Source organism: Tinamus guttatus, unplaced genomic scaffold (genome assembly GCF_059628265.1).
Source record: "Tinamus guttatus ecotype Peru unplaced genomic scaffold, ASM5962826v1 Tinamus_guttatus_pri_ptg000284l, whole genome shotgun sequence".
Taxonomy (NCBI): Eukaryota; Metazoa; Chordata; class Aves; order Tinamiformes; family Tinamidae; genus Tinamus; species Tinamus guttatus.
In genome coordinates this window covers 818,936-839,609 of record NW_028288818.1, presented here as the reverse complement: position 1 = coordinate 839,609, position 20,674 = coordinate 818,936, and the positions used below count along the sequence as shown (strand labels likewise).

Below are 20,674 nucleotides of genomic sequence, written 5' to 3'. Positions count from 1 at the left end.
TGTCGGAACTTCAGTCTCAAAGTGACCTTTGAAAGGAAAAAATTCAATCATGAAAGGATACTGAGTATGCCTTACAGTTTAAATTTATATTTAGATAGCTTTTTCAGTCAGAAGTTCTCAGTATTACCAAAACTCACCAGAGGATGAGGAGCAAGAATAACATTATTGGTACAGTAATGGGTTTGTTATCTCAATGTGGAAAAATTGGTTTATCTTGGGGCAAGAGCCTAACCTGACACACTCAGGATACATACTTTTCAGTCTTTTCCAGCGAGTCACATTCCTCAATTCTTACCTGAAAAAGACGTGTGAAGATATCAAATTCAAATACTGAAATGTAGTCATTGCACGTCAGGTCAATCGTTGACTTCAGGGCCATGGCTTCCAGCCCTGAACTGATCGGATGCACTTCATGCAAGGCCTGACGGAAGCTCTTCCAAGGAACAATGGTCCTATGGAAAAAGACAAGCCATCTGTCAACGTGCATGACTGGAGACTTATTCCACTCTATACATATGTATCACCCTACACATACCTCAGGTATTGCAATTGTGAGTATAGACCTCCTCTTGGTAGAGGAGGAAAAGAAAAAAATCAAAACTAGCTACGAGAGATTTATTCACATTATACACACAATGGATTTCTTGGTATCACAGCAAGTTAGCAGCGAAATGGACACTGGCTATTTTTCTGTGCCTATATTAAATTTCGCGTCCTAAAGCCCAACTTCTCTTCATGCTTTCCCTTTGTGTGCAGTCCTATCCATGTCACTGTGGCAAACATGCATGTGTCAGGGGCTGTACTCACAGCTGTTAGGTGATTAGGGTTTCATAACATTGCAGCTGGTAGAGGAAGAGTTAACAGTAAACTGTTTAGCAGATAACCGGCTGGGTAAAAAATAGAAAAGGTCTAAATAGTTATCTAAAGACAGAAGAACTAGAGAAGTAAAATAATCAGGAGCCAAAACCAAGTCTCCTGGATAAGGGAATATATTCCTTCTTTGAAAGCATCAAGTTGATCAGATGCATAAAAAGAAAGCACCAAGCTTCAGACACTATGTTATTCATGAGCAAACATATTACTGCTTTTTCTTCTTATACCTACCAACTATATTCTCCCTGTGAAGTACCTCATTTAGTTAAAATGTTGTGCCCAATTCAATTAACTTTAATCCTCAAAGGTTGCTGTGAATGCCTGTCAAGATGACTCGATCAGCTTTTTATCAGATATAAACACTAAAAGCAACATTTCAACAGTTTATACCTCAATCTATGTGGCACTTAACATTCTCTTCCATTCTACCATAACAAAGCCGTTATGCAAAGCGACAAAAGTTCAGAGAAGCCAGAAGAAAAGCGACTAAGTGATTAAAAAGACTAATTGGAAGGAAGACGCAAAGAATTTAATATAATAGCTTACCTAACATGGAACTAATATTGGAGGTACGGTAAGCTTTGGGAGAAGAAAGTATATTATTTTGCATGGTTTGTGAAGTTTATTTAAAAGTTCAGGAATTAATTTAAGGAGAGGAAAATTCTGTCTGAATACTTCAGGGTGAATGATCAATAGAATCTTTAGGACAGTCAAGCAGTTGACTAGGGAAAGTGGGGAGACACCCCTTATCTTACACATCTAAAACAACACAGGACAAAGACGACAAGGGAATAATCCTGTACTCAACCTCACAGAGTGGACCAAATGAGCTATTAGATCTTTCCTATCACAGGTTTCTATGATTAACACGACAAACACCTTTCTGAACCACAACAAGGCATTAGTTTTTTTTTTTTCTTTTTTTTCTTTTTTTCTTTTTTTTTTTTTTTTAAAGTGCATAACTTGGTGTGCAATTTGGTCCCACATCTCATAGTAAGCACAGTTAGAAGCTTACTTTTCCCCAAAAGCTTTCCTCCAAAATTCTGCAGCATCTGCCTTGGTGATCCGGAACGTGTCTCCTTGGAAAAGGCCACTTGGGAAAATACCTTTGAGTTCTGCCAACATATGGCTGAATATCAGGGATAACTTCGTCAGGTTACGCCTACAAAAGATGACAAACGAAACGGTTTATTTTAGACAAGTGTGGCTTTGTGCTATAAATTTAATAGCATTAGTATCTAATGCAACCCCATAAGTATTTCAGACTACAAAGATGTTATTTAGGACCACCTTTCAAGTAGACACCTAGTACACATCCATCACACAGCACTTATCCCTAAGGGCTGCTTATCCCTGCTTTTGTCAAGATGTTTTTCCACACCATGAAATTTGCATCATCTCTCTGAGGTGGGCAAGTAATTTAAGACAAATCCAAAAAGAGGGTATAAAAATCACACACACAAAAGTCCAAAATCATTATCCAGACCATACCTATTACAGCATAACCAGAGTCTAAAGCTCACTAAAAACCTAAAAATTTCTTGTGAGGGCACATATAACCGATATTGCCTTGGATCACAGACTGTCAATAAAGGCAGGTTTGCTTTTAGTGGTCAACCAAATACTTTGCAATCTGCTCCTCTTATGCGTTGCTCCTCTTAGCTTCTGACACATAGCAACTAGCTACCCAGCCTACTCTAAAAGGACACTTTCCATAAAAGCAGGAAAAGTTACGCCACCTTTTTGAATGCATACAAACCACATAAACACCTGCAAATACACCAAACATTTTCACTGGCATATCAAAGCTTAGTTATGGTTGCTTTTTGTTTTTAGTAACACCAGCAAAGCTCCTCTTCTCCATTCCTTCAACTAAACAGAAAGTTGTCCTAGAGAAAGGGTAATATTTTCAATGAATACGAGTGATTTAGACCAGAGATTCCCAAACACTTCTGGCCACAGACTTCCGGCAATCTCCATGTTTCTCGTGGACCTTTACATAAATACAGCATAAAAACCAAACAGTTACCAGGAGCTGCTGAGGATCATGTACCAGAGCTGTGTCCAGCACACTCTGGGAATCTCTGCCTGAGGCACCTAAATCCCCTTGACTCTCGGCAGAACTTAAACATCCGTTACCGGTACTTTTGAAAAGCTTACCCAGTGCCAGCAAGCCACATCAGGGAGCTCTCCTTCCTGCTTGCAAGGGAGCCCAGCTGCAACACCTGCATTAGCTTCAAAAGAGAAAAACTACACACTGTTTCTGGGCAGTGGTTTAGTTCAGATATGAAGAGCAACAGAGAATTTTGGAGGACCAGTTCATGTTCTGAAGAGTGCTCACTTAAACATACCTGCAATATATGTAGCTTATTGTTAGACAGCAAAACAGCCACATGCTTACAAAAGAACTCTTACAAAGCCAAACCATTTCTGCTCTATGCAGTAACCAAATATGTTAATAACTGAGCAGCTGCAGCAGGAAAGCATAATTCCTCCTGCATCTGCCACGTTACAGGCAGGTAAACAGCTTCTTCAATAGCTCCAAAATACCACCTGAGCCTGCTCAGCTGAAATTGCACCAGTCTTCCCAACTCTGCTACCTGCAGAGCTCAAGAGAAGTATATCTCAAACAATGATTTCAGGTCATGGGGAGGCGAGGGAGGGGAAGCTAAAAAAAGCAAAAGAAAAAAGCACCATGAAGCAAAACCATTTCCCCAGCGCCAATTAATCAGCTGGCTGCTCCAGGCCAGGCACGTCCCTCCGGCAGCCGAGCAGACACGTCCCTGCATCCCGTCTTCCCCCTCTCCGTGCCACTGCGGTTGCGCTACTTCCTTCCCACTTCGCGACTGTTTTTGCTCCACGCATCTCGGCGGAAGTCGAAAGGTCGACCGAGAGCCTCCACGGCCCCAGCGTGCGGGCCTGGCCCCAGCTGGGTTTGCTGCTGCTGCTCCCTCCCCCCGGGCCGACTGCAGATTTTTTCTTGTCCCGCTTCCTGCTGGCCGGACAAAAGCGCTCTTCCAGTGATGGCTTTGCAAGACGGAGCCTTCCCAAACACAGACCATCCAACAGCAGCATCGCCCCTCTCAGCTATGCTGATATGCTTAGTTAAACTAATTCCACTTACCAAGTCATACGGCACCTAATGCGGGTCACGCTTAAAATGCCTTTCTTACCTCATGGTCATCGTAAGACAGCAGTACCATTTCTGCCAGTGCCAGCTCTGCTTTTTTTTTTTCCTCATTCTGTTGCAATGTTTTGATTACTTCATAGCTAACCAACTGACACCACGTAATTTCGTCCTTCACACAGCAAGGAGACTGCTCCATTGGATCATTTATAGGCTTGTATTGTGCTCCCATGCCCAAATTTGACACGAGCACACTGTCAAGCCTGTAAAACTGATTTTATTAAAAGCATGTGGCAAATACTACTCCAGGAGAAATGAAGGGGTATTCCTGATGAATGCCAGCTCCCAAAGGCATCACCTCTCCAAAGTTATCATGCATAGTTCGTGCTCACCATCCACTTCTGAGAAGTGTTTCGGTATTCCCTGACCCATTGACTTGGATGCCATTTTTGCACATTGGGTCTTTACAAGTGAGGACTGTCATCTCCAAGACTAGGCAGCTTTTAACAGAAATAATCTTCCAGGGAATCTAAGATTTAAAGAACAGAGCCACACCTCTACCTTGGCCCCAAAACAGAATTTGAGCTCAGCATGACTCAATCGACTTCATTACAACACACTTTCAAGAAAATTCTGTTTCAGAAAATCAGTGCCAAACTGGCTAAAATATATCTTGCTGACTTCTGGTTTAAGAGGGTAAAATAAAAGGAAAGTAGAGCAGCCAAGCTACCGTAAAACCATTTTGCTCCAAACTCAGGAGAAGGCTCTGCACATTGACTTGACTGCCGAAAAGACATGACCCAGAAAGGCAGCTCACAGAGGGGGCGGAAGTGCAGTCTCAGTACGCTGGGGAAATGACCACAGGGCACTTTTTAGAAGTCTGCTTATCTAGCCTAACGGAAAATTAAGTAAAAGCATGACAGAGGATGTGAGTGCCTGATGGTTTAACACTGAAGCCATTGACTGAGTCAAGAGTCTCATGAAAAACATGCAGTTTCCAATCCTTCCCTTCCCCGCAGCGCCAACACAGCCACCAAGGACAACTAAGACCCACCACCACTTCCTTTCTCTGCGAACGCCACAGCTATTTGGTGGAAGAATAACAAGCTTGGAAGCAAAAACACCGCTCAGTAGAACAGGAGTAAAACATTCTGGTCACTGTACTATTCACTACAACCACTGAAACGCGAAGCTCCTGGACGAGTCTTGCTCCACAACAGCTTCTGAACTTCTGTAGCCCCGTGTTGCCAGTGACCCCCTATGTAACAGGACAGCAAGATAGTCCAAGAACACCAGAATTACTTTACAAGTTGAGCAGTTCATTCTGTACATTGCACCTCAACAACTATACTGACAGAAATAGCTTCCTTTAGTGCTTAAGTATTCTCTTAAACATGGAATAATTTTAACAAACATTTTCTGAGGCAAAAAAAAAACAACACTATTTACCTTGTTTTCAGTTCTGTTGTGCTTAACCAAAAACCTTGCCAGGCAATTTTTGACCAGGAAATCCTACTATTAAGTGTGCCTAGGAGCACTCCTGCAGGGTAGCAGCCTCCTTCTCTAAGGAAGCCCAAGAAAAAAGCCCAGGAAGCAGTTTCACAGGAGGCAGGCGGATAGCAGAGAGAAAAGCTAAGCCCCCATACAACATCTTGGACCTCTACTGCAACAGTAATTGACAGTAACTTTAACAAGGTCTGGCAGATGAAAGCTGCTCTACCATGATTTTTTTTTTCCTGTAACCACTTTACATCCTAATTTTCTGGTTTGAAGATTTAGGAGTTCCAAAGGAGAGGGAAAAAAAAAATAAAAAAGAGAGCGCGAAAGAGAAAAAAGCTTTTAAACAAGTCCAAGCATGCAAAACCCACTGTTTGGAAACCACGAAGGTGTGAGGCTACTGCAAACACATGCTTCTCAGACCTTCCTGCCTGTGCCCCAGCCATTAGTAGTTACTCAGTTCAAACAGATAACTGGCTGCACCTGGCTCCAGAGAGCACAACTGCATCTTATTTCCTTCTACCCCACCATCAAGCAGATTTTGGCATGCTCTGCATGTTAGCACAATCTTCTAGCCCATGCACAGAAGCAGAAAAGCTACGTAAATGTCGAGACCCGGAGTGGACTTTTATAACTCTGCGGCAACTCGAGTCCTCCACATGCAGTAATCAGTTTTAAAAATAGAAGCAACGGAACTGCTCTCAACAAAACTTGCAACACAGGAAGTGAATGAAATTCCACTTAACTGTTAGTGGCTCAACAGAAGTCACCTTACCAAGAAATGCAGGGCCACTGACCCGTGAAACCTGAGCTACTTGCACAGGTTGAGTGACCTAGACCTTTTAGCACTCGGAATTTTACTGCCTCAGCTATAGAATTTTGCAGAATCAGCTACTGCTACATTACTTTGTGGTCCAGATCATTAGGCACCTTCGGAGAAAGAGGAAGAGAACACTTAACATGTGTATTACCCCTTGTTGATACAAGGTTCAGCCCACACACAGCCCAACTGTATCCATCTGAAGAGCTATCGGCTTCACTGTTTCATTCTTCATAGAGCTACAGTAACTGATTACTTCTGCAGTTTCAGTTTAACTTACTAAAGCAACAATGTGGCAATTGGAACACACCAACCACAGCACTAGATAGTTTGGGCAATTCTTGATCTAATCTCATCTCCTTTACACACTCTGTGCTACGCAGTAGGCTCTCTTTCCATTTTAAACATTTTTAAGTGGGACGAAAGGTAACTTTAAAGCTACAAGAATCTACACAGGCCTACTGCTTTATCACAACTTCAAATCTTATTATATGAACTATGTTTCCTTTCTGATTTCTGAATCAGAACACTTTTCAGCTAATTACAAATACTCCAAAATATGAGTACACCGACCAGTTTCAGGTATCACATAAAATAGACTGCTCCCCAGAAATGACCAGAAAACCATGGCATATGTGCAGTTATGCAAATAGATGCAATAGATCTGGGGCAGAGAGTAACTTATGTTTCCTACATAAAACAGTTTGCTGACCAGAAACACTGCCCTGCTTACCTTAAGGTTCTGGACACAGGATGGTCTAGGATTCAAGAAACGAGACACAGATGCCAAAAGGTCCAACTACACTTTTGTCAGCATCAAGAAATCCACATTTCAAGACAAAATCACATTCAAGTAGGCTACATGACTGCAGATCCATGCATAAAAATCAAGTCCACAGGATAAGGCACCTACAAAACTCTGTAGTACCACAAACTCTGAGAAGAAACAGACTAAAGCAAGTAAAAATTTCAATTCTTTACTATGCTGCAACGTACTAAGGCTTACATTATACCATAGACTGCTTTTCAAGACAGTGCCCCCATTTCCAATCGAAAGAAAAACTAAAATAAATGCAAGCCTATGCCAATTATGTTAGTTTTATTTGATTGCTATTATCTATCACCTAAAGTAGCAATTTAAGGACAAATTAAATAAAAATAATTCTCAGTCCTCTCTCCAACAACATTTAAATGATAATGGATTTCTCCTTGGGTAACAAGCAGTTAGTTAGTGTTAAGACGCTGGAGACTGGCAGACTTTCTTTTGGGCAGCTTTGGAGCCTGTTCTTTTCTTTATGATGTTCTAATTTAAATGCAGATGTAGACTTCACACAACTGCCTTTTTTTTTTTTCCCCCCCTCCTCCTGGAAAAGTCTTAGTTGTGCTAGAAGGAAGCAATGAAAAGAGGACTTGCTTAAAACATGCACCATTTGACTTTTACCTTTTATACCTCTTTTTCTACCCTCACTCCCCCTTCACTGGACAGAGGTGTGTTGGGTGGTGGTGGGAAAAAAAAAAACAAAATTACCAGATCTTAGAGCAAATATGTCTTCTTTCAAACAGTTTTCCTGGTTCATAGCTTAATATAAGTGTTTCTAAACTTTCTTTTAAAATTCCAACTCTTTTCCTCCTCAAGTCATTCTTCGTGCATTTCCGTCCATTTAGAGAATATGCATGGTCATTTCCAGCAGACATAAAACACTGGAATCCTTTTCCTGTGCAAATTAGTAAGTCTTCACATTGGAGCTGCAGTCAAGTATGAAATCCCGCTGAGCCAGCACCCCTTAAGATCTGTCAGAACAACAACCATTAAATATAGAACAACTATGCAAATCTAACTGGAATTTTATGTTCAAAGGAGCAGGTTTATGATACCAGTTAATTCAAAGTCTGATTTCCTAAGTATGCAAACTGATGTAGGAAAATAGCTTATGCTGTTTCCTAAATATCCAGTCTACATCCTGAGTAATCATTTCTCCTCAGCCTTTCACCTACCTTCCATCCTCTAGCTTACATTCACAGCATTCTCCTACAGAAATGTTTGCGATGGGTCAATTTTATTTAGATAACAAGTCTGAATTTTAACTCATAGGAGCCTGTTTTAATACGCTCAATAAGCTGACTCATCAGTGAAACCCCTTCACCCCTATCACTTTTTTCTCAAGTAACAGACGTGGTTACTGTTAGCCATCTGCAGATCAGCAAGTTACTTCTCTGACCTGCAATGTTAAGCAAAAGAGAAAGCTATTTCCACAACTGCAGAAAAACAGCTGCAATGAGTAATTTACACAGCAGGGTCAGTTTATGGATGGTCGATCCTCTGTTCAAGAGCTGAGTTTGGAGAAATAAACACTTTCTGTGATAAAAACAGAGGTATACCAGCATAACCACTGAACCCCTGAAATAACCTGTAACCAACAGTTAGGTGAGTTCAGCATGCTGAGAACAGTTGTACTGCCATTATTAAAAGCACCACCAACGGAACCACTATCTTATTGCAGCAAACTAGTTTATTACAGTTACTTAAAAACAAGCAAACAAAACCAAGCAGTGTTCAAAATGCACAAGCTCAGAAGAACAAAGCTTTTACCACTACAGGTAGCCCTGTGAGCTACACAGTGCTAAACAGGCATACCTTTCTCTTCTGGATATAAACTACTAAAAGCATTCCACAGAATTCCTTTTATTGCACAGTTTCCATCTTATATAGGCTACTAACTTTGCACTTGCATGTTATTTGTATTTTTAATTTATAGTGACCAGTACTAAATCCTTTTCGAATTAGGAAGTGTTGTGGATCTATACAGAGTCGGAAATAACAGTTCCTGAAGCATTCTTATCCTCAGAGCCCAAGATAATCAGATGACTTACTTAAGTTGATTTCACCATAATCATGTAACAAAACAAGTCATCTGAACGATTAAGTGCTGAATACGAGTTAATTCCAATACCAAAGCCTGTAGTTGCTACCTCTTTAGCTTAACACACCCTCAAATTAATTTGTGTTCAGAGGCCTATTAGCAACAACAGTCAAAATAAACCCCCAGGTTGCGAAGGCTTGGGGAAACAATACAGCATCTCCATTAAAAAAAGGAAAAAAGAAAAAAAAGAAAAAGAAAAAAAAAAAAGCACTACTGAGAAGTCACCAAGTTGAAAAAATATGTATTTGCTTGAACAGTCTCAAAGCACAACCTGAAGAAGTTACTACATGGACTCATAAGTTAAGAAGTGTACAAACTGCTTGAAAAGCACCCACAACAGATTCACCTTTAAATAGATACGCAAGTGTGCTAAAGAGCAAGTTAAACGGTATCTTTAAAGCTCTCCTAGTAAGATAACCAAGTTGGCTTCACAAAACACACAACATGAGAGTTTTTGCAAGCCAACAGCAATTTCAGCTGACCCATACATCAAAACCACACAGTTACAAAGACAAAACAACCATTATAGTCCTAAGAAAAGAAAGGAAGCCATTGAGTATTCACGTTGGAAGTCTCACTAGCTCTGGTGTTAGCCACAACAGGAAGATGCTTTCAGCATGTTGACTGTTAACATGTAATGCTGGAGGGATGCGTCCACTTAACAGCTCTCTGACAGTAACCGATCAAAAAAGATTCAAGGAACGAACTCACCCACATCCATAAGCCATCTCCACACTCTGTATTAATTCCCCATGTAGTCTTGGGTTTTGCATACAGACTTCATACCACCCAACCCATTCCCCTTCTCACTGTCTTGTTCATCACAGCAAACTTTGATCTCACAGGTTTTAAAACATTTCTTCTCTGTTACCTAAGCTGAGAGTTCTCTTCATACATCCTCTCTTTCCCTTCCTTGAAAAGGCTGATGGTCTGCTTCGTCTTCTTCATCAAGTTCTCCATGAACACTCGGAAATACTCATTTTCTCCGAGGGTTTCCATCTTCCCCTCATAGCGTGATAGGATGGTTCGCAGATGCTGGTACGTATCAGGCAGCAGATCCAGGATATACGGTGGGCTGTTCTTCAGTGCCAGCTTTGGGTTCTGACACAACCGCACCACCTACAATTAATAAAGAACGACATGTTTAGACAACAAGAACACTGCAAGCCAGTCACACAGTTTAGTGATACTTAGGAAAACAGTAAGCGCAAGTATTCATTTGCAGGAAAGTATCTGCTGTTGCTCAAGTCCAAACAACTAACCTAACCACAATAAAAAAAAATCTATATGGCCAGACATGGATGTAAACTGAGTAAAGACCCACCACACAAACAGATATATTAAACAAGGTCGTGACAAACTCCATGTTCAATTTCCTTGTCCACAGCAAGGTTGCAACTTACTCTGTACCCAGAACTTACTTTCCCCATTCCGACCCTGAAGTTGTCCATAAGCAGAGCTTTATGTGCTATGGTGTCCTTATTTTCCCATTCACAAGTTCCCTGCTTCTTTTTCAGCACCAAAAACCACATTCTCTCAAACTTAAGAACCTGACCTAAAGTCAAAGCTCTACCGTATAAAACAAATTATTTTATCATTAACAATTATATTTTTATGCACTTACTTTTGCATTATGCAATTAGGGCACCAGCAACAGATAGAACAATCCCATTCAGACCCCATAAACAATAGTCTTGTTATAACGACACACAAGGACACCAAGATGCAAACAGTGTCCTGGACCTTAATATAGTTCTTTGATATACATGGATGTAATGCCTACATACCATGGCAACAGGCTCATGTGGTAAGTGAGCATAAAGGAGTTCTCTTCAGCATCTACCACAGCCAACATTTTCTATTATGTAGAACGAGACCAAGAAGAGATAACGGGGAAAATAACAATTTGAAAAATCAGTGGCATTAAAACACTTCTTATACCATTTCAGCTAGAGCAAGTGCTGAAACTTTGCATTTGCACAAACACTTCCAGGGGAAGTCTACAAACTAAGAACCAACAGTTGACACTCTTTTTGCTGTCTTGCCAGCTAACATGTTCCAGCTTTTGCCAGGGGAAACAGATGGGACAAGGTCTAAGAAAAACCTAAAGTCCTTTTGCACTATATCACTTAATCTCATGAAAACCTCACACGGAATCTAGTGGCTCCCTACACTGCAGACTTAAATACTGAAGACACTCCTAAGTGAAAACCAAAGTAATTTATTCTGAAACAGAACTCTAGGACACTGTTTTGCCTTTGAGGATATATATAAAAAAGCAGCCTTGGAAGGGTGACATATCTTGATTTATATCTGACTTCACAGCACCACCTCCAATAAGAGCCAATTGAAATAGACTAAATTTCACTGAAGAGAAAAGCAGAGAACGCGTTAAAGCTCAAATAGAGAACTCAGACTTTCATTAAGACAATTTCCTCCCTAGAGGAGTGTCTGCAAGAAACGGGACAAAAACTCTCAAAATTTCTCCTCCATTTTGAGGAGAAAATTATTAGGCAGTCCAAGTAAGGAGATGGCCACATGACTGACTTATCCAATTGATTTTGATGGCTCAATTGCTGTTTCCTTAGAGCCTGTGAAAACTGTACAATGAACCATGTCAGTAAATTGAGTCAACGCATTTGTCCCCCAGTAAAAACCCTTTTCACTATGCAGCACAAATAGGTCCCAAATATGTTCCTCAAACACAGCTGAGGTGTGATACAGGTAGCAAAATTATTCTTCAGTCAAAGTTGTTCACTACACTCTGGGTTTGAATATTTATTAAAAACACAGTTCTTCCAAAGGAGCCACGTGAAGCAAGTTTTTGTAATCCGACAGCAACAAAACCACTTGCATTTTGCTCCTTTCCCTACGTGTGCACTTGCAGCATCACGACAATGTGGAAAGGAATGTTCCCAGCGCTGGAAACAGCCACCCCAGCACAAGGACGCAGCAAACTGGAAAATTGAGAAGCAGCAGCAAGTACCATTTTAGGTGAGATGGGAACAAGCAGCAATCTCCATTTTTAAGCTACCCTCCACAGTCACTCAAGTTTGCTATGCTTTGTCCCATCACAAACAAGCCTTTTAAGGAGAGACCTGTGGTTTTCCTTCTTTTTTTCTTTTTTTTTCTTTTTTTTTTTTTGCTCTTAGAAGGACAAACAAACAAAAAACCCCCCACACAAATAACTTGCAAGTATTTTGAACCTAGGCAAACCAATTTCGCTCTCATTTCTGAGAAAAGAACTTGCCATCTATTCATTCAAGGAACAGACCTTATACAAATTTTTAGGCCAGCAGCCCAGTCTCTCCCCACAAGATTTTGTCATTTGACTCAAGTTAATTCTAAAATTAAAGCACTTTCTTTTCACCGCTGCTCCATAAGATTTCCACAAATGGAATCACAGTAACTAGAGTAGGGAAACTGTGACATTACATATGAAGCACTCTCATGGGCAAACAGTATAGAGAGTGCAAGAAATGCAAGCAGAGCTTTTTAAAAAAGTTTGCCACAGCCATGTAGTCGTATTAGGCACATCTTAATAAAAGCAAGGAAACAGATTTCAGGAAAAAGTGAGATACCCAAATGAACACATCACTTGAACAGTCTTTTCATTAAGAAAAAGTCAAGAGCAGTACAGGCAGTTTATGACCTGGAGCACTGCTGAACAGAGAATACAACCCAAGAAACCGTGCACCCTGAGGGTAGACTCACTTACTGCCAGCCTGCAGGCTAACGCACTCCCCATTCCCTTTCCTCTGCGTACCTACCTGTTCTTTACTTGCCCGTTTGGCTCATACGCAGCCCTAGCCATCTAGCAGCTAGAGGCAGCCCGTTTGCTGCGGCCCTCAGATGCCACCCATTGCTCGCTCGAGCCAAGACCAGCTTCTTGCCTCAGGCTGGGGACAGTGGTAGGGAGCTCCAGACATGACAAGCCACCAGGTATTTCTGGGCCAAACAGCAATTTTATCCCTGACACTGTATATGCCTCAGCACAGTTGTGAACAGTTCCATGCCATGGCTTTCTTTGAGGGCTCAACAACGAAGCTTCTCTATCGAAACCACATCTCACCTTAAGCGAGCAGCAAAGGGAAGCCTGCTCATACTTCTCTTTATCTTCTGCTGAATTTGTCTTGGCCTCTCGTCTACTGCTTACAATGAAGGTGACCTACAGTGGCACTCCTCCATATCAATTTTAGAAACATGCTGAATGACATCAGAACGCTGTGTGGAGAAGTGTTCAGTTTTAGCTTAAAGTTTGCCTTCTGCCATATCTCGTTACATTTATTCTACCATTCTTCTAGTACATCCCTGCCCTCCTAAGTGTTTCAAGTCTACCCCATTCACAGCAATGCACTCAAGTGATGTACATTATCTGCTGCCCAGATGACATTTGCAAGAACCAATTTGGAATTTTATCCTTTCATGTAAGACACAAAAACATATATAATTTCAGCAGCCAATACATTAGGTTTTCTTATACTAAAGACTGCTTTATTTGCTAAAGACCGTAATAAGATGAGCAAGTACAATAAAGCAGCTTAACAGCAGTTTCTCCCACTTTAACCAATCTATACACCTTACTAGGTTCAAGACAGCACAGGGAAATGACTGTAAGCAACACCGTGTTATTTGTCACTGCAAGTTTGCAGGCCCGCAAGGCATCTGACATTCAGCTTCCAGAAACACATACAACCTCTATTCCTTGGAAAAGGAAGTAGCACGCTTCACCTAATGCAGGAATAAGCTGCTATCAGCATTTCTTTTCATACACAAGAGCGACACTTGAAAGGAGCCAACGATATTGTGAAGAGCAAAATGTAAGCTGTACAACAGAAGGGTCTATCTGTGATTCAACTCCACATTCCTCAGATGGGGGCAATCAGTGGTTATAGACATGTCCTAATTCTCGGCTTCCGAAACAAAGAACAAACAACTGCCTTAAAAACAGTAAGATCTCCGGAGTCAGCACAGCAATATTCTACAGGCCCTTACATGGCAACCTTGTAATGTCAGATAATGGCACTGAAGCACTCAGATTGCAGAAGAAATACTAAATCCTGGCATGCTTCATACCTACTCTAACAAAGCAGATGTTTTAACGTGACAGCCTTCGATGCTTTGGCTAAAATAACTGACCAGCAGACTAGCCTTGGCAGACAGGCATTGGCACCTCCTCTCTGTATGCTGCCCAGCACAGAAGCAGCATTCTGATTGCCAGAGATCACTAACATGGTCCAGTAGTCGGGAAGCTCAGTCAGCCTGCAGACTCAATACAGAGAGACACCAGATCAACTGATAACTACCAAGCAGACCTACACACACACACACACACACACACACACACACACACACTCTACACAATACGAGCCTGTTGACAGTCATCGTTGCTGCACCCCTTGCAACAGTATCTTGACGGACTACAAAGCATTTCACATGCTCATCTTCACTTCCTCTTTTTGAAAATGCTGAAGGGGTACCACAGTTCAGCTGACCAAAAACCCAGCTTTATTTCAACTCCTCGATACACCAGGACACAGATTCGAACAAGCTGCAACTCGTACTCAAAAGCCAAGACAGAGCTCAGAGGCTCAAATATTCTTTTCCCTTAAAACATGAAAGAAACTTCCAAACAATTCATGCTCAGCTGTTGTTCCCACCGTTTGCATTTTCGTTACTTATGCACACACTGAAAGCGCAAATGATGAATGCACAAAGCAGCAGCTGTCAAGTCTAAGTAGGTTTCATGGGGCAGGTAACAAACCGATGCAGGATTTGACGGACACAGGCAAAACGGGGCAGGATGCATGCAGACGTGGCCGTGACTCCCAAGGTACTGGACAAAGACATGTCTCTGTACAGATCTGTTGCTCTATGTGATAAATTGCAATTAATTCAGTTGAAAAGCAGCATTTCTCAAGTGTATTATTACATTCTATAGAGCAAGTACTCAGCTAGTTCCACAATTATGCTATTTATTTCCTGATTTTAACTGACAAGAACAGTTTGTTAAAAATGCCACAACTCAAGTATTCTCAATAAATTGGTTGATGAAGCCTCCTATAGATTCAAACCTGTGATGTGAACAGCCAAGGCATGAGGCATAAGTACAGGAAAGAGAAAACCAAACACATACATCCCACTGCACAGGACATAAAGGACAATTTTAGGACCACACTAGATATCAAGTGCAGCTGTAGGGTAAATAGTACTGCCAAAATTACAGTTTCAAGTTACAGATTTTGAAAGACAGTATTTTGTCAAACAGCCTACAAAAAATATTATGGAAGAGACATATTTGGACAAGATTCAGCTTGCATAAGAAATTTACCAGTGACATCCGAAAACAGAGATGCATGAATGCTTTGACAACGCCAGCTAATTATACCGACTAACAAATCAGGTCATGAACGTTCTGTATGCACACAAACACAGCATACACTTCTGAGGGGCAAAAATATCTTCTATTAAACATGCACGACACGACAGTATTTTTCTTTGCACCTATAACTTCATTTACTCAGGCCAGCAAACTAACTCATTTTCTACAACTATTCATTTATCCTTCCTCATCTCCGTTTTCACAACCAGTATCTGAAGACTTGGCACTTTGCTATGCTATTAAACAGCTTCTCCATTTGAGATGTGTTTTCACAAATGTGCAAAAGTACAACCAAAGCCTAACTGAAATCACAGAAGCTTTACACAGGAAAATATTTCCTCCCATACAAATCAGACTAGACAACTAAGTGTTTAAGACTTCAAAATTTAGGCCTACAGCTTGAACTTTCAGATAACGCCTACCATCAAAACCCTTCATCATGAGACGAAGAGGTCAATCAGTGGATGTTCAGAAGAGCTTGCTTAAACCTGCGGCAAATAAAGCAGTAGCCTTGGCTTGGCTTCGCTTTTTGTGATTTCACAGTGGAGAGGGTGTCCAGCCAAGGACCTGCTCTGCAGATCCAAAGCTGCATTCACACACACACACAAGCCACCGCTCCCATCCAAAATGCCACGGTATTCAAAAGCTATTTTCAGGACCTTGTTTTTCTTTGAACAAACTACCTTAAGAAGCACAGACTATAATTTACAGGCACCAGAAAGAAGAGGTGCGTTCTTACCAGTTCTAAGAGTCAACTGATCTGTAAGAAGATGAACACAAGAACATGATCTTCTAACTACACTTCCGATGTTAGCACTTAGGCTTGCCCTCACTGCCTGTAAGGACAAGCCACTAGCCCTTCTCAAAAGCCTTTAGTCTTTATCCGAACTCCCTCTGCAAAAGGGATCAAAGCTCAGCACAAACACAGCAGGCCACAACCGTAAACCAGGCCCTTTGCTGAGCCAGCCTACATGGAGCAATTTCTTGGCATGAATATAATTTAACATGTCTTAAAGAAAATCATCTCATCATTTCCTCCATCTTTAGGATTTACTGCAGGAGATTCAGATACAGCATGCATAAAAAATGCATAGGAGAAAAAAAAAAAAAGAAAGTTAAGAGAGGAAAAGTTGAAATGCATAAGCATGCAAGATATTGGATGAGGTATGGCCACCAGCCCTGCTAGCTCTGCTCCCAGGGGGAAAGACAGTGACATGACACTGCCCCTACCATAGACCAGCTTTAGGGCCTGACATACTCAGTATCAAGCAAAAACTGAAAAAAAAAAAAAAAAAAAAAAAGAGGAAGTTAGAACAATCTTACTTCATGTCCACTTACAAACCTCTACAGTCACTTACAGGAGCAATCAGTTAATAGTAGCAACATGTGAGACTAAACCCTCGCTTGGATTTCCCACAACAGCAGCATTTTGCCCGCACACCGAGCGGGGCTGGTGCAGCAATTTTCATCCCACCGCCAGGCCAAGAGGTCCAGGGTCCTGCCCCGGCAATAGCCATTTCCGGGCATTTTAAATAGTGGAGGAGGGGAAAGCCCTCATGACCAGAGGATGCAGTGCTGTGTGTAACAAGCTGCAGCTGGGAAAAGATACTGCTCTCCAGCTCTTGCACCGACAAATGACTGTCACTTAACATGAGTTTTGATTCTCCCTGCATTTGCATAACCGCACACATTTACTCTGGAGGCCTTTATTCAGGCTTTCACGGTTTTAACCAACCTCCCAGTTTTAAGGGAGAAGCTTTGCGTTAAGCTCAGTAGCACATCCCTATTCATCCAGGAAAGCATATCCTGAACAGCCACAGAGCAGACTGCCAGCCTCAGCATCCCGCACTATGCTCCTCTGAATCTGGAAATTGCCCCTGCCACAAAGAAACCCCAGGTACCTGCCCTGCACAGCCACACAGGTAGGACCGACCGCTGTCACCAGCGGGGATGCACCTGCAGCTCCCCACCAGGCCCTGCAGTAACAGACCCCCCTGCAGCAGCCACGGCTGTGACCACTGCGTGTACGAGGGCACAAATCCCAGCTCCTTTCCAGCAGCTCGGCCTCCGCCAAGCCCTGCACACTCCTCACCCCCTGCAAAGCTGCTGCTCTCCTCCCCAAACCTTTCTGGCCCCGCTACCCTGCTCCCACCTCTCCTCCATACACCAGCTCCTGCATTTCCTCCCCCTGCTCCTTGCAAAGTGTCCCATCCCAACCTTGGCTTGAAACAGCCCCCATCCCCACATGCCATAGAGCCCTCCCTCACTCCCTACACGCCCCGTGCCCCCAAACCCTTCTCCTGAGCGCCACCCTGACCCCACATAGTCCTCTCCAGCTAACACTGCAAAACCCATCACCTCAACCCTACCATGAGTCACAAGCCTCTCCACCCTCAGATCCTCCCTGACCCCCCAAACCTTCTGCCTTAACCCTATCCCAAGCCCACACAGCCCCTTTCCCCCCAGACCCACTCTGCCCACAATCCTCGCCATGGCCACCCCTTGACCCCATGGAGGCCCCTCTTTTCTGACCCACCTACCACCTCCCCTCCAAGACCCCTCACCGTGTCCCTATCCCAGTCCCACACCCTCCCCACTGCCCCCATACCCACCCCGTCCCCCCCAACCCCTTGGCTCTCGCCCTGCCCCGTCAGGCCCACCTTGTCCATGAGCTTCCAGCACTTCTCCACCATCTTCTTGTCCACGGCGCCGGGCTGGTGCGGGCCCAGGTGGTGGTGGTGTGGCTGGAAGGCGTCCTTCATGAGCCCGATGAGCCCCCCGGGGCCCTTCTTCAGCGGCGCCGACATGAGGGCGGCGGCGAGCGCGCCCTCACGCGGCCCCGGCCCTGCGGTGCAGCGGGGCCCGGAGCAGCGGAGCGGGCCGAGCCGGGCCGGGCCGAGCCGGGCCGGGCCGGACAGGCGGCGACGGCAGCAGCAGCGGGAGCCTCGGGCGGCGGCGACAGCAGCAGCGGGGGGCGCCCGGCTCCGGCGGCGGCGCCGCTCCGCCCTGCGGCCCGGCCACGCGGCGCGCTCATTGGTCGTGGCCTCCGCCCGCCTCCTCCGCCGCCGCGGAACCGGCGCTTATTGGACCCCGCTCCGCAGCCGGGAGGAAGGAGCAGACCGGCGATGCTCACTAGGCACGGCCCTGCTCCGCGCGTGCGCGCGACGGCGGTGAGGCCGCCGCAGCCGCCATGTTTAGCGAGGGCAGGCCGGTTGCCGTGGCAACGGGGAGGGCAATGTTTGCGCTGGGTGAAGACTGAAATTTGAATGTGTTTAAATAAATTATAATACATTACAATAAATTAAGAAAATCGAGCAAAATAAAATAAAATGCGATCTGGACAGAAGATTTGGGGAATGATAGGCTTTTTCTTAAAAAAAAAATCTTTGGGATGAAACCCTGGTTCGTGCAAGTATCTATCTCTCCAGTGGCCTCCCTCCCCCAGGCCTGCTCTGGCACAGACTCAGCTATTTTTCAGACATTGCAAAAGAGGATTATTTCCCTTTTTTTAAAAGTCAGGTTCCCTTTTCTCCAAATTAATAAAAATTTTCCAATGCCAAAATCAGGAAGTGGTGCGGAGCACGTGCTGTTACTGCAGCAGTGCGAGCACGGCAGTACTCCGTTTTCCCTGGGTAAACCCTTGGCTAAGAAAATCATCCCCTAATAAACTTGTGCCTTGAGGCTTTTTGTTTTTTACTTTTTTTTTTTTTCTGGAGGAATTTATCCATTCCTCCATAAAACTGCTGTGCTAACACAATCTGACTTCCTCATCAAATTAACAAAACTTTCTCTTTATCAGGAGCTTTGCTCCCCTCGCAACCATATAGGAGAAACAAATCCGAGGTGGCCTCTGCGCGCCTGCGTCCTGGCTTTGCGTGCCTGGGTTTCTCGCCTTGTGCACACACCAGACTTCTGCTTTCTGGGGCCACTGCATGCCACACGGCTCCAGCAGCTTCTTTCCTCCACAGGTCTATGCTTGGGACCAAGGACAGACGCTCACCCGCAGCTCCCAATGAGTCCCTGCAGCATCAGAAAAGCACGAAGCTGTGTGTTGTGCTGGGCATGCATGAGGAAGCCCTGTATAAGTTGGTTATAAAACTCTCGGTCTTGATTGTACTGCTTTTGGTAGAGGTTAGTAAATATATCTGGGACAGGCAGCTCCTTGTCTGGCTTTAATTACCTGGGCAAATTTTCCTAAGAATTATATTGACCTCAAATATGTCAACATTTATTGAGGCCATGTTCCTGAGGCTTTTCCCATTAGATGCTAATGGATTCTGGCTAATAGTCAAGCCGGATTGACCACCGGAGTGTGCCCTGGTCAGCTCTGGGTTACCACAAGTACCTGGGGAGAGGGCCGGGGAGGGTTACACCAGCTTCTCAGAGCCAAATATAAAAATCACTATGGCCCCTGTCCAAAGAGATCGGGGAGCATGCTTGAGAAATTGCATTCCTGACTATCTGCTTCTCTGGGCATGATTCATGCCAAGTCACAGCTGCATTTACATGTCAGACTTCAAGGAAGGGTTGCTGTCATTCAGGTCGGTTCCCTTCGTGTGGGAAAGGGGAACCCAGCACCCCAGCCCAAAGCTCAGGCTGTCTCCAGACACACAGGAGCAGCTGCAGCCCAGGCAGAGGGCTTTGCAGGTTCTGCGGGACCGTAGCTTGGGCCAGCTGCATGCCCAAAGCTGGAGGGCAGGACAGGGATGTGCTTCATACCGCCCCCGCACCAGCCCTGTGTTCTGGGCGTCTGCACCAAGTGCAGTGCTCGTTTGCCAGTGCTGCCCTGGAAAGCCAAGTCACACTGGGTTTGTCGCAAGCGCTTCCTTCTACTCTGGCAGCTGGCAGCCAAGAGCGCGGCCGGGTGCTTTTGGCCGTCTGCATGAGTGTGACGGCTCGTGTGTGGCAGTGTGTCAGAGCCCTGCCTGCGCTCAGGTCAGCCAAGGCTGACCATAAGCATGTGCTTCTCTCCTCTTGTGTGTGTCCCACACCGCCCTGCCAGGCCTGCGCATGTGTTCGAGTCCTTCCGATTTCTCAGCCCTGCACAAGAGTGT

The 20,674-nt window shown here is 44.0% G+C and overlaps 1 protein-coding gene across 1 annotated transcript in view; it reads right to left on the bottom strand.

The window, feature by feature from the left end:
- The window catches only part of CBL (Cbl proto-oncogene), a 31,492-nt gene extending 13,016 nt beyond the window's left edge, over positions 1 to 18,476 (bottom strand). The window contains exons 1-4 of the mRNA XM_088527382.1: positions 18,281 to 18,476; positions 10,110 to 10,357; positions 1,889 to 2,035; positions 296 to 452 (exon numbers count right to left, since the gene is read on the bottom strand). Of these exons, the coding sequence (XP_088383508.1) occupies positions 296 to 452; positions 1,889 to 2,035; positions 10,110 to 10,357; positions 18,281 to 18,427 (699 nt within the window). The 5' untranslated portion in view covers positions 18,428 to 18,476. The remainder of the gene's footprint in view (positions 1 to 295; positions 453 to 1,888; positions 2,036 to 10,109; positions 10,358 to 18,280) is intronic.
- Between the last annotated feature and the right edge of the window lie 2,198 nt (positions 18,477 to 20,674).